General features: G+C 40.8%; 1 protein-coding gene across 5 annotated transcripts in view; it reads left to right on the plus strand.

Moving 5' to 3' along the window:
* IQGAP2 (IQ motif containing GTPase activating protein 2) overlaps window positions 1–13920 on the plus strand; it is a 272642-nt gene that overhangs the window by 155887 nt on the left and 102835 nt on the right. For all 5 annotated transcript variants that reach the window (XM_019517713.1, XM_019517717.1, XM_019517714.1 and 2 more), the window contains exons 3-5: window positions 6150–6306; window positions 9273–9350; window positions 11935–12011. In XM_019517713.1, the coding sequence (XP_019373258.1) occupies window positions 6150–6306; window positions 9273–9350; window positions 11935–12011 (312 nt within the window). The remainder of the gene's footprint in view (window positions 1–6149; window positions 6307–9272; window positions 9351–11934; window positions 12012–13920) is intronic.

The following is a 13920-nucleotide window of genomic DNA, read 5'->3' on the forward strand; positions in this document are numbered from 1 at the left end:
TGAGAAATGTGCCCCCACAGGTACCTGGGTATTCCTGTCTTTGATAGATTTCCAGTGTGCATCATTCTGGTGCACAGTTGTTGTTTGGTGTCTCCTGCGTATTTTCCATCTGGGCATTTGGTGCATTGGATGAGAGAGATTATACTTCTGGAGGTGTAGCTGTAAGATCCAGGAATGGCGATGGCTCTGTGAGGTATAGTGATTGGGCGGGGGAGATGTGTTGGCAGTTTTTTGTAAGGCTTTTAGAGACCTTTTTCTTCTGCTTTAGCCCCTTTACGTGACATGTGAAACTAGGAATCTTGTCCATGAGCTCCTTGTTCCCTGCTCGTTGCTGAATACCCTTATTTGTGATTCCTTATCTCTTACTTGAGAGGTAGGATGATCTCACTGTGGTGTGCCTTTGATTTTAAGGAAAGTGTATTGGATTCAAGCCAAGATTCACTCTTCCTGGAATTTTTGGAATTGCAGGGATTGACTTTTTTCTTGCAGTGGGAGAGATGTTAATGTACATCTGTAATTGCACTTGGAATCTGTATGCTGTATACTAGCAATAGTTAAAGCCATGATATCATAGATGGGATTGTGGTCCTTTACAGTATAAACAAGGAAAATGCATTTTGTACCCCATGTGCAAGATTTTGCTGCTGCCGTGGTTAAATTTTAAATTGGCAAGGGCTTGGTGTCTTTATAGCATAAAGTATATTTTACTGGTTTGTATGAAGAAAAATAATGTTGTACTGTCCAGTGTTAAGTTGGTCTCTGCCCTCACATAACAATAGTATTAATTATTAGGCTTCTGCTGAGTACAGTTAATGTAATTGTCTACCACCAAGAATAAAAAGCTGATGCTGCAGTAATATGCACTCAAGAAAAACAGCTGGAAGGCTGTCTACCAAGACAGCCATGTTTTTGTCTGCAGAAATAAATTGCTTCAAAGCAGCCTTTTAAAAAGTGTAACTGTCAAACATACTTCTCACTTCTACTCAATGTAAAGTAAGGAAATCTTATGGAATGGTCCATATTTAACTACAGTTGTGTTCAGTGAAGTTAAGGGCAGAGTGGCAATCAGTTCTCAAATTGCAGTGGATAATGAGAATGCAGGCTGAACTCTGAACCTTGGTTGTGCCTCACTGTGCCTTTGTAGGCTGTGCTGAAGAATTCCCAATATGTTTCTATGGAGAAGCATAACTATGTTTTCCCAACCACAAAATGTTCTTATCTGCAGTGCCCTGATTATACATGATCTGTAGCTCTAACACTTCTGTTACCATCTTTCCAGTTAAGTCTGTAAGTAATAAAAAGGAGGAGGGAAGGTGGTGAAAAGTGGCATGACCTGAGGCATGGTCTTCCTTACGTCTTGGTGGGCAACAATGTAGAACAGGAAACTCTTGCAGTCTGGTTGCAAATAAAGGTGTGGAGTCTATTTACAATTGATGGGGAGGTGAAAACGTGGTGCTCTTTTTGCCTCCCCACCAGTTAGCAGCAAGCATTGGGGCTGCTGGGGCCCCTTGGCCAATTGGCAGAGAAGGCAAAAATGGCACCATATTTAAAACTGCATTTTTGTCTCCCTGCTGTTTTTGTTTGTTTGGGCGTTTTTTGTTTTTATAGTAGTGAGCAGGGCCCTTCCACCAGTCAGTGATGGGGAAGGGCATGTGGGAAAACGTGCAAAATTAAAGGAGCTGCAGCACAGCCCGCTCCACTGCATTCCGTAGTGCCCTAATGATAAGTAGGTACAGGTACCTGCATAATGCAGTTGTTTTCCTTTACAGATTGGTTCTATTCTCCCCCTGCTCCTCAAGCCAGAATATCCTATCACTATTTCCAGGGAGGGAGGGTGTATTTTGTTCCCCCTTCTCATCTCTTCAGAGTTTCTTTTGAGCTGCAACTGTCTCCTTTTTGTTCGTCTGAAATGCGTAGATTCATAGATGCTAGGGTCAGAAGGGACATCAACAGATCATTTGAGTCTGACCCCCTGCCTGGGCAGGAAAGAGTGCTGGGGTCAAATGACCCCAGCCAGATGCCTATCCAGCCTTCTCTTACAGACCCTCAAGATAGGGGAGAGTACCACCTCCCTTGGAAGCCCATTCCACATTTTTGGCCACTCTTATCATGAAGTTTTTCCTGATGTCTAGCCTAAATCTACTGTCAGTTTGTGACCATTGTTCCTTCTTACCCTAAGAGGTGCACCCTTCTTGTATAAGTTTTGACTTCATGTCATAGACTTCATGTCACAGACGTTAGGGCTGGAAGGGACCTCGGAAGATCATTGAGTCCAGCCCCCCACCCGAAGGGCAGGAAGTCAGCTGGGGACATAGGATCCTAGGAAGATAAGCATCCAATTTGCTCTTGAAGGTGTTCAATGTAGGTGCTTGAACCACCTCGGTGGCAGGCTGTTGCAGACCTTGGGGTTGCCATTCAGAATGCTTGCTTTCCATCTCCCAGTCTTTTTATCATGGCTGAAGGAACATCTAATTCTGGAGATGGCTTCAGAATGTGGGTTCATGTCGCTACCTGATGTGGTATATGAGGACCAAAACCACTTGGTTCAACAACAGTGGGAAGCTAGAAAACTATGAGAGCAGTTGCAGCATAGCTGAAGCATGAGGGAAGAGGAAGGAGTCAAACATTCTTAGATCCCCTGATTAAACCAGGCCTGGAGTACTTAAACTCTTCTCCTTTTCTCACCTGTTAATAGCAGCTGTAGATAATAGCTTGTAAATTCTTGCAAAAAGCAGTGTCTGAGAAATATTTACTTAGTCCTTATCCCCCTGGCTGACCAATCTGCTTACATATAAATGGTCCAGTATGTGATTTGGTTCTTATTTTGTCACCATCTGTATAAAAACTCCTTTCATTTGTGCACTAAACAGTCTTGATAGCAGTTGACCACTGAGCTTCTGCTGTTGCATGCACATTTTCTCCTGGCAAAATTTGACCTGTGTTTTCTTGGAGTGGTGAGGTGTGTGGGGGGTAGATTTCGGATCCTGCAGGCTTCAATATTGGGCCTTGTTTCATGCAGAAGCAAAAAGCACCTCTTGAGCAGCCACTTCATTTGTACCAGAGGGGCAGAGTGGTGATCTCCAGTCTCTTCTTTTAAAGTTCCAGGGTGATGCATTTGGTATCCTGGATTCAGGAGACCAAGAAGTCTCTTAAGAGGAGGACAGAGACCTAGAATGTGAAGTGACATAATCAGTATGACACGCTTATGGTAACCTGACTTCTGAAAAGGCATGCTGTGTTTTGCATGCAAACAATTTCCTTATGACTGGCTGACTGGACTACAAGATCATTTGACCCAGAACAAACAGTTCTCATTTACCACTTGGTCAGCTCTTTCTGCTTTTTGGACAACTGTTTTAGAAGTCATGAGTCTGGGAAAAATGTTCCATGAAAAGGAATGGGCTCAAGTCTGGATTCAACATAAACTAAAGTAAACGTAGCATTTTTCTTATCAGTTTTCTCCAAAATGTAAGACAATAGTATGACACTTCACACTTGCATGTATATTTTTCCACACTCTATAAAATGTGATTAATAAAGATAGCTCCGTAAACTTTGGAATTGAGCCTTAAAACAAACACATGGGGTGGAATAAGACAAAGAACGTGTTGGTGAAACAATACTTTCCACTGACACTTTTTGCATTGCAGGCTGCAATGCTCCTTTAATAATGCTCATTCCATACAGCTTTGTATGATACTGATCAAAATTTATTGCTAGTGGTTTCCTGAAGAACTATTTGGATAGGCTGTGCCTCAGTGAAACAGCTTTCATATGTCCTGTAACAAATCCAAGAGTGTAATGGAATAGGTCATTTGTCTTGAGTCTTTAACATGAGATGATTTTTTCATTGAGCTTTTTATAAGGAGAAAAAAAATGACTGACTTGCTTTGGGATTCAGGTTCCACATTTAATTAGATAAATATACTGATCTGGAGAGTGATACCAGAGGTGTGCTGCAATTGTCAACTGTTTTTTCTCTGCCTTTTTTAATGAGGCAAACCAGTGTCTTCTGCAGCTTCCCCCCTCGTTCGTTGTCGCAGTGATGTCCATTAGATCTTCTGGTCTAATGGGTAAGATTTAAGTTTTTCAGCTGCAGACTGAGTTATACTACTTAGGGATACTACATAGAATTTTATGCACTTTAAAATATTTTAGAGGGAGGATTACTGTATTTATCCAAATCCAAGATGACAGAATGCAAAAAGACTCCCCCAACAATTGCATTCTATACCTAGAAACTTCATAAATGTGTCATTCTTAAGTGTCGTGCCCCCCTCCCGCCCCCCCGGGCAAGCAGCAGTGGGAGGGGGCAGGCAGCAAGGGTATCAAGTGGCTTGACCCTTGCCCCTTGACTGTCTTTGCCCACCCTCCCCTTCCTGCACCTGCCTTGACCTCTGGCACTTGCCCCCCTACTTCCCCCCACCCCCTTCCTGGGGATTTGTTAGCAATCTTCAGATACCTGAAGGGTGATTGCCAAGGATCTGGGTTTTCAGTTTGCCATGGTAAATTGCAGATTTTCTCCTTTAAAGTAGAAAAATGTGGAAAATAGCAGGTTTTCCCTTGCTGGCTGGCAGAGTTCCAGCCTAAAAGGGCCTGGGTGGAGCGGGAGGATTGCAGTCAGGCAGGGGGTGCCATGTGTGTGCACACATGCATGTGGCAGCCAGGCAGCATGAGAGCAGCTCCCCATAGGTAAACCTGGGGTGGGGAGAGAGGGATTGAGGCCCCCATAGCGAGGGAGAGAGCTGGGGTTAGCGCTGGGGCTGTGGCCCAGCCAGGGTGTTATATGGGGGCTTGGGGCCCAGGGCCTAAATGCACAGCTGCAGGGCATGGGCGGAGAGCAGGATGGAGCTGTGGGGCAGCTTGTTCAGGGGATGGCAGGGGGGCATGTTTGTGTGCAGGGCAGGGGCAGATGCAGGCTGCTTGTTGCAGGCTCTCTGGGCTCATACCCAGCAGCACTGGGTGTGGCAGCATAGAATTTTGCCCCCTGCTGCTGCTGCTGAGTGGGCACGGGACATCTCACCATAGTCGTGCTTGCGAGTCAAGTGTGAGGGGCGCCAGCAGCTCCCAGGGGGCTGTGGGCTGCGGGTGAGGGGCAATAGCATGTGCAGGGCATCGGCATATCAGGGCTCCTCAGCCCTACAAAGTGGGGGGTGGGGACCAGCCACAGCAGGACCCATGTCCTGACAAGTGGAGGGGGCAAGGGGAGTTCTGATTTTCTGTGATATACCCAACATCAAATGCCAAAATATATAGGTATTTAGATTTGATTTTATTATAGTGATTTGAGACACTGGTAGGCTTTCAAATTGCTTTAAAACTGTAAATATAACAATAAAACATTGCATTCAACGGATACTTATAGTGGCATTTCATTTTAATCATGGTAAAACACAGATTTGGGGTGGCTATAATTAGAGAATTTGCAAATTATTTTAAATGGAGAAAACCAGGATTCCTGGTCATTTACACAGAGGATGTAGATAGGCTTGTCTTTGTGGCCACAGGGGACAGGACTAAGAAAAATGGCTTCAAACCTGAGCAGAAGAAATTTAGGCTAGCTATTAGGAGGGTGGTCAAGCATTGGAACTAGAGAAGTTGTAGAATCTCCATTTGTTTGCTGGGAGATTGTCAGGGATGATCCAGCCTTGAGCTGGACTAGATGACTGTATGAGGTTCCTTCCAGCCCTGCTTTCCTATCATCCTAAATATGTTTCTGAATTAGAGTTCCAATTACATGTACATCTTTCCATTTCCCTGATTTTTGTTTTTTAAAAGAGATTATTTTTGTAAGTTTCTGATGTTACTGAGGAAAGTAGGAAACACTGAAGTGTAGTGTGACACTGGAGGTAAATGCCCCCTTTTGAAATATTCCATTTTTATTCATAGGGTACAATTAAGAATGTGTTTGTCAGTGATCCATGGAGAACTGATGCACAGTAATGACTCCTTTGGTAATGATTCTGGGTCTGCAGTGTTGATAAGCACTGAGATGTTTCCTACTGCTGGCAGGTATTTTACTAACTTCTTTGATTCTTCTTGTTGCAGAAGTTACTTGTGCATATAACTGGGTAATGGTATTCTAATTACAATATGCAGTGTAAAAAATTGCAAGCAACAAAAACTTGTAATCTTCAATGTATTTGTAGGTGGATGGAGGTCTGTTTGCGTGAAGAACTGCCCCCCACTACTGAGCTGGAAGAAGGGTTAAGGAATGGAGTTTACCTTGCCAAACTAGCCAAATTCTTTGCGCCAAATCTGGTTTCGGAGAAGAAGATCTATGATGTGGAACAGACTCGTTATCAGGTAACTAATGTTTAATTGGGACTGCCTTAAAACCAATAGTTAAAGGTCAATATCTGCTGTTCTTAGTGCTATCATGCTTAGTCTAATTAAATAATATCATCAGGGCTTTACAGAAAAGTATTGCATACTCTTTCCCTTGTATCTTTAAATTTTTCCTATGTTAGTTGAATATATTGTGTCCTAATACACAAACTAGATTTTGGAACTCTTGTTTTCATTTACTTTTTAGGTAACCGGTTCTGTGTTGTAACAACAGTCTTACCTCTTTCTCTTGTTCACTACAACTAAAGGAAGCTTATATAAAAGTATAGTCTCCAAATGAGGAACAAACTTCAGTGCTGAAAAGCAGGGAGAGGGCAGTATAATAAAAAATAAATAAATAATTTGTAGAAAAAAACATGATAGTTGTCCACGGTGTTGACTCCAAGGAAAACCTGTTCTCTTAAGAAAAAGGGTTGCTGTTTGTTGAATGACAGCCCAGTAGGAATGGCAGGAGGCACGATTGTTGGGAATCGGGGATCATATTCCATGGTGCCATTAAATAAACGTGCCGGAAGCCATGGGCTCCTTTTCCTACTGGATTGTAACTCAACAAATGCTAATCCTTTCTGTTCTTAAGGGAACAGGTTTTCCCTGGAGCTAAAGTTGTGGACAGCTAGCATGTTGTTTTCTGAAAAATATTTATTTTTATTTTTATTATATAGCCCTCTCCTCACTTTTGAGTACTACAGTTTGTACCTTCTGAGACGCCAGGATTGCCCAGTTGCCTGCACATTAAGTTCTGGAGCACTGAGACCTTGGTGTCAGGAAGCTTCTCCCTTTATCCTGGGGTCCCTGTGCCCCAAGATCTTTAAAAATGTGTGCAGCCCAGCTTCCTGGCACTTTTTTTTTGAAGTGCCTTGCTCTGCAGCCCCACAGAGCAAGGCATGGAAGGCTGCTAGGTGTAGGGTTTTCCAGGCTTGTTGCTGAGGAAGTCTCTTGGCTTCCCCTGCCTGAGAACCTTGCAAACTGATCCCTGCTTCTAGCATTGGGACTGATGCTAGTCCCCTTTACAGTACCGGTCCTTTTCCCCAGGCTGCCGACAATCAGCTGATTGTCAGCTTTAGTATGGGGGTGCTACATGCTCAATTTATGGTGTCATACAAACAAGTCACAAAGATGTTCTGTGTATTTTATAGAATAACTTTGTGGCTGGTTTGCCACTTCATGGCACCATAAATTGGCTGTACATGTTAGCACTGAGACTTTATGGTACAATTCAGGTGGTAATCGTGTTTTAAATATGATGTATACCAGGCATCTGTAGCCCTTTAGGAATGCACACAAACTTTGATGACATTGTTAATAGGCACTTGTTTATAATCTTACGTTGGCAAATACCCTCCTTCTTGGATCTGTGTGTTCAGGTTGATGTCTAACTCTGTCGTAGAGCAGCAAAAACAACTGAAAAACCAAAATGCAGGATGCTTTGGGTACATGGATACGGAATTTAGGTAGCTTTGCTTATTTTTGGCTACTATTTTTTGTTAATTAACAAAAGGAGGCTGAATTGGAGAATGGATACTTTAAAGGAAAATGGATTTGGGTTTTTTGGCTTTTTTTTGTGGGTATAAAAGTAAGTTCAAGATTTCTTTTAATGGAATCTTGATTAGAACTTGAATCATGTTTGTTTATAACCAGACTTGGAAGGTAAAACGGCATTCCCTGCCCCTCCAACCCTCTCAACTTCTAAAACTAGAGCAGGTTTTTTGTTCTCCTCTGCCCTGCCCCTCCAGTATTTATTGCTCAGTATTAAATTGATTGCCTTCCAACTGATGGCAGGGAGGGAGGGATCTTTATCCTGAACTCGGGGCTTAAAAAGTAATTGAACATGTAACTACTTCTGTTTAAATACACATAGGGTCAGATTCTATTCCACTTCTTATGCTGTGACTAAACCCACTTAGTAACCTCAATGCTGTCCTGTTCCACTCTGTTTAAATCCCTAAAAAATTGTTAATAAGGAACATTAGATAAGCATGTCCCCTGTACTGTTTTTTTTTTTCCTGTGGCTTAATCTTAGTTAGAAAATGATATGTTCCAGAAGGTGAAAAAGCAAGGCTGCATTTTTGCTCTCCAGGAATTGACAGGGTAGGGAATGAATGATCTAATGAATTTAATAGCGTGTAAAACAGGAAAAGTTCTACAACTTTATGCTTCAATGTTTCAGGGAAGTTTCCACTCTTCAAATGTTGTTTTTCTTTAAAAAAAACGAAAAACAAAAAAACCAATATACAAAAAACCTGGGGTTTTTATTATAAAATGAGTACTGAAATCTTTTTTTATACTGGCATTTAGAAACCAGTCAGTTTTTTCAGAATAGATCCTTTTTTAACTTGGAAATAGATTTTCAGGTAAAGGGCCTGTTCTATATGTGGGGGATGGAATGGGGAGTGCAAATAACGTGATTATTACAGTAAAAATCAGTCCATTTTAAAGATCTCAACAAAAATTATCCTCTTATTTACTAAGTTACTGCATTGCATGCCTTTTTCTTATTATAGATCAACTGAGCTATTATGGATTGACAGGAAACCTGCGATAAAACATCACTTTTGCTAACAGACCTCTCTCTCCTAATTACATTCAGCTTTGTGCATACAAAATAAAAGCCTATTGAAAAGCAAGAAAGCATCTATAGCATCTTCCTTCCCTTGGCAGTGAGACTCTCTAAAAATAGCTGGAAATGGGATTGGGGCACAGACTGTAGATTTACAAAATTTGGCTAACAGTGAGGTGTGTTGTATGTTACACTTGACAAGAATGCAATGTTAACTCTGGCTTCTATTCCACATAAGGAAAATTTTTAAAACCTTTTCAGAGAGCAATACTAAATTGTGAAGCAAGAAGAATGTGAGACGGGGGAAAAAAATGTAATTCAGAATAAGTAAACTGTTTCTTTAATTTCTTTTTCCACACCCTATCAGAAATCAGGACTTCATTTTCGACACACAGATAATACTGTGCAGTGGCTAAGAGCAATGGAATCCATTGGTCTACCAAAGGTAAGCATTTAAATGATATAATGACGATTGACCCAAGGGCAAAGTTGAATAAAACTAAGAATTTTCCCTTAATTTTCTCCAATATGAATAGGTCAAAGCTGAATAGGTACCAGAAAAGCTAATCAAGAAGAAGGGTATGCTGCAAGTTGCAGTATGCTAATTTAATATGTTGCTATACATTTCTGAAGAGGATGGATTCTCTGTATTTGTATATTATGGATGTAGGTTCAGATGCTTCCCTCTTCAAAATGGAAATTGAAGGCTGGCAACATTGGGCACTGACAGACGTGGGTGTGGAAAAAAACAAACTGTTTACCAAAAGGAGAAGTGTGTTAATTTGACCCGGCTCTGCAGCATCTGTATAGATTGGGCATTTCAGTGGGTCTTTTTGGCACTTTTTTATAAAGCTGATACATGTCTGATCTGGGCATGTGCTGGACTCAGTGCAGGAGCATGCCAAGTTTAAAATGTCGGGGGGGGTTTGTTTTTTGGTTCCCCTCCCATGTGTGCAAGCAGCCATTGTTCTCAAAAACCAGATTTGTAGACAATTTCTAAATAAGGGCCTGAATGATTAATAAGGGTTGGTTTTTTTGTTTCTATCTCAGTTTTTGCTGCTTTGTTATGAATCTCCCTCTCATTCTTTTTTTCAATTTCTCTCCTATTTTTCTTTTCTATTTACCCTATTTCCAGTTGTCCTGAGTGTTCTTGAACAGTAGGGATCTCTACACCTCCTTCTGGTTCTGTTAGCAGTTATTCTGTCACCCCTCCCTCCCCTTACTTTCCCTTGAGCTACTTATCCTGTCTGTCATCTTCGCCTGCCCACCACCTCTCTAGACATTATTCTTTCTCTTCTGTTGCCACGTAATGTCTTTTGGGTCACAAATCTTTCATGTAGGACTGGATGAAAGCGTCAGCCAGGTCTTCTCTGAAGTGTGTTTTTAGTGGTCTTTTGTTTTTATGTTTTTGTTTTGCTTTGGGTTTTTTCAGCAGCTTGAAACCAATGGCATTTAAATTCCCCTTTGCACTTCCTAGCTAATTAATTAGTTGGCTCCTTCAGGAGTGGAGGAGCAGCTGCTAGCATCTCTGCTAGTTGCAGAGGGAAAGTTGTTTTTAAAAAAGAGCTACTTCAGAGACAGCTGCGTTGGGAATGGTGGGAAATAAGGGCAGCAAGAGCTAAAAGACCCATTCACTTGGCACCTCCTCAAACTGATTTGTAAGCAGAGACTTAAGCCATAGGCTGTACTGAAATATGAAGTTTAAATTTGGAGCCTGTGCTAGCATTGTATATCTATGTCGCCTTTAACTTCTGTTTCTAACTCTGCTTGCCTTGTTTAATCATTTACTTGGTGATTAGCCATGTCAGTTCATCAGGCACCAGGACGCCTATACAGCGTGCTGCAGCATCTCATGTATTCAGCATCCCCATGTTTCAGAATGGTGGCGGGTTGCTTTAAAGCTCATTGAACAAGCTTTAATTACAGTGCCCCCACTGCCATTTTGAAACACAGGACACTGAATACATGAGACGCTGTGGGCATTTTAATTAAAGCAGCTTCCAAGAGCCGCTGTAATTTGAAAAGCTCCTTGCCCTTACCCTCTCTATGCTGGAGCACATGTAAAAGCATCTCTAGATTGCCCCATTTCCACTGTCCATGTTCTTCTGTCTAAAAGGCTTATTTGTGGCAAGGCTTGTCTGTGCCTAGGAGGATCACATACAAGCAGGGCTAAAAGGTTCCTGAATTTGCTAGAAGTGTTCAGATGCAAGGATTGTGTGCTGCTTTTGATATAGTCTCAATTTTATATTGACCTATTTTATTGAGCATAGAATGGAAGGTTTTCATGGTGAATTCCTGGTCCATATGGAAGTATGCTTTGCTAATATTCTCTGCCTCCAAGAAGTCTTTCTTTCTTTTGTTTTGAGAAACTAAGCTGAAGTGATTTGAACATCATAGTCTATGCCAAGGACAACTAATCTCCCATTCTGGTTCTACCACTAGCTAAAATATGATTTTGGCCAAGTTGCCTAACATCCCTGTGCCTCAATGTTCTTCTTTAAAATGAAGATAATGCCTCTCCTGCAAGCATGTTGAGGATTATACCTACCTTGTAAATGCACTGTGAATTAGTTTGTGTGGTGCCCCCAATATGTAAACCCTATTTGTATTAGACACCTATTGTTCATCCTTGGATGGCAGTTTACAGTGCAGCTTTACAATTTTCTGCATAAGAAGTGTATGATTAAAGTTTAAAAACTGTCCTTAACCCTCAAAGTTAGTTACCATGATCTTTGGAAGTTTATTTGAAGCATGTAATTACAAGTTGATCTTTCTTCTATAAAGTAGGTAGGGTTTATAACTATGAACAGGGTTTTTATGTTAATAGACTAATTCTCAAAACATTAAAATATGAAAACTGTTGATAAAACTAAACTAGTGCAGTACCTCAAGTGACACTTGTTGATAGATGGTTATCCAGAATTAACAGTTTAAGGGTGTTTCTAATGTGGTATCAGTTAAACTAAGCGATCTGGATAAGGAGGGGGATAAGAGAATAACAACTATGGTTTGTTTTTCTTTTTTTAAAGATCTTTTATCCAGAAACTACGGATGTCTACGATAGGAAAAATATACCTAGAATGATATACTGCGTTCATGCACTAAGGTAATTGGTGATGGAAGTGGGGCAGGAGATGTTTTGAAGATTTAATCATTTAAGCCATTATGGATCCATAGTCTGTCAGTGAATCTTAAGTTTATTAAGATTTTTTTATGAGAACTATTTTAAAGATCTATTATCTGTTAAGTTCTATGTAATATTTATTAACTTGAGTTTCAAGTCATGAATTTTGAATATACCATGGTTACTCTATCTGTTCTAGTATTAACTGTACAGTATTATGGTGATTGTAATATATGAGGGTAGCAATAGTCTAAAACCATGTTGTTTGGTCTCTGCTGTCTAATGTAATCACGAAGTGATTTCCTGAAGCTGACACATGGGGCTTTAAATGCTGAACAGCACATACAAAAATTTTGGGCTGAGTTCCATTCCAGTGATGTCACAATCTTTTATTCAGCTGTTCTGCAGAAAACTTGGTATATATTGACAGATTTACATTTGCTGAAATAACTGAAAACTTAAGTTGTTGATACAATTATTAAAATATATAGTCTTCATCATTAGATATTTGCCTCAGCTCTGCCTATTGTCTGTAATACCAATGTAATGATTAACATCTTCCCTTCTTGAATGAAAGTTTCCAACAGTTTGATCTTTGGTTATTCATCTGGTCCAGAGGATGCATGCCAAGGCCTCGGGGCTCATTTGTGTCATTTCTTGGACTTTGCTGTCTGTTTTTCCTTCAGTTTCTCTCAAACCATTCTTGCTGCATATTGCACTTTTTGTCTTATTTATAGTTACACCAGAGATTTTGCACTCTTAATCAGAAATGAAAGAGTTCTGTACAGCAGTCCCTTGTCCAGCCCTCCTTTAGGTGCTTCCTGTGCTGCTTGGAATATGTGCCTGATGTCCGATCTGTCTGTTCTTTCTCTGCCCTTACCTAAAATCTGCCATGTAACAGATTTGTACTGAAATGATCTTGCAACTTGCACCCAGATGCACAAAAGAAAAAATAACTCAAATGTTTTCAAAAATATGAGGGTGCAAAGTTAGCACTCAAGTTAGTTAAGGGTGAGATGCACACTTTTTTTCCAGGGTTTTCCATATCTTTCTGCTCATAGAGGAATGATGAGATGCAGGACTCTTGGATTCTGTTCTGGTTTCCGCAGGGAAATTTCTTGTACTTGCTAACCTTTCAGCTCCTTTTTTCAGATTTTTTTTCCCAGTCAGTCCTAGTCCAGATAAAAATGCTTCCTCGTTTCATGTCCCAGGGCAAGCATAGGGATCACTTAGAGCACAGTGAAGACTATATTCTTTTTCTTGGTATCTGTGGCTGCTGTTACAGCAGCTGGGAACACAAATTACTAGAAGATTCCTGCTCGACATCCTGCATTTGTGGTGTTGGAATATGCTGAGTGCAGATGAAAGCCATGGAGAATTTAGCTCTTGGATTCCAGCGCAACTCTGAGCATGTGCTGACTAAGATTTTCACCATCTTGTAGCCTGGCCAAATTGGGCACTTTTTTGTTATGAGAACCAAAATGATGGCAAATTCTCCCTTCCTCCTGTCCCCAGCTAGATGTGAAGATTCCTACTCCAAAAAGTGGAGGAGCTTCAAACAATACTAATAGGGAAAAATCTTACATGGAAAGAACAGCCAGTCAATTTTAAGTGAAACTCCTCATGGTAGGTGCACTTCAGGACCGAATTAGTTTTGGAAAGCATCAACCCAAATGGTTAAAGTTCTACAAAGGCTTAAGCAACTGAAAACAAAGTCTTGCAATGGGAAGTATTCAGTTTTTAACTGGAGGTGATGGGCATTATTGGTTTATCCTGTACAGTAGAATACTTTATCACATTTAAAAATTTTTCTGGGGATATTAATTCTTGGATTTTTAATCTTATTTTGAACAACATGGAGACTGGGGGAGAAGGGTGGGGTGTTTGGGTG

Source organism: Gavialis gangeticus, unplaced genomic scaffold (genome assembly GCF_001723915.1).
Source record: "Gavialis gangeticus isolate Ggan-Ray unplaced genomic scaffold, GavGan_comp1, whole genome shotgun sequence".
NCBI classification, from domain to species: Eukaryota; Metazoa; Chordata; order Crocodylia; family Gavialidae; genus Gavialis; species Gavialis gangeticus.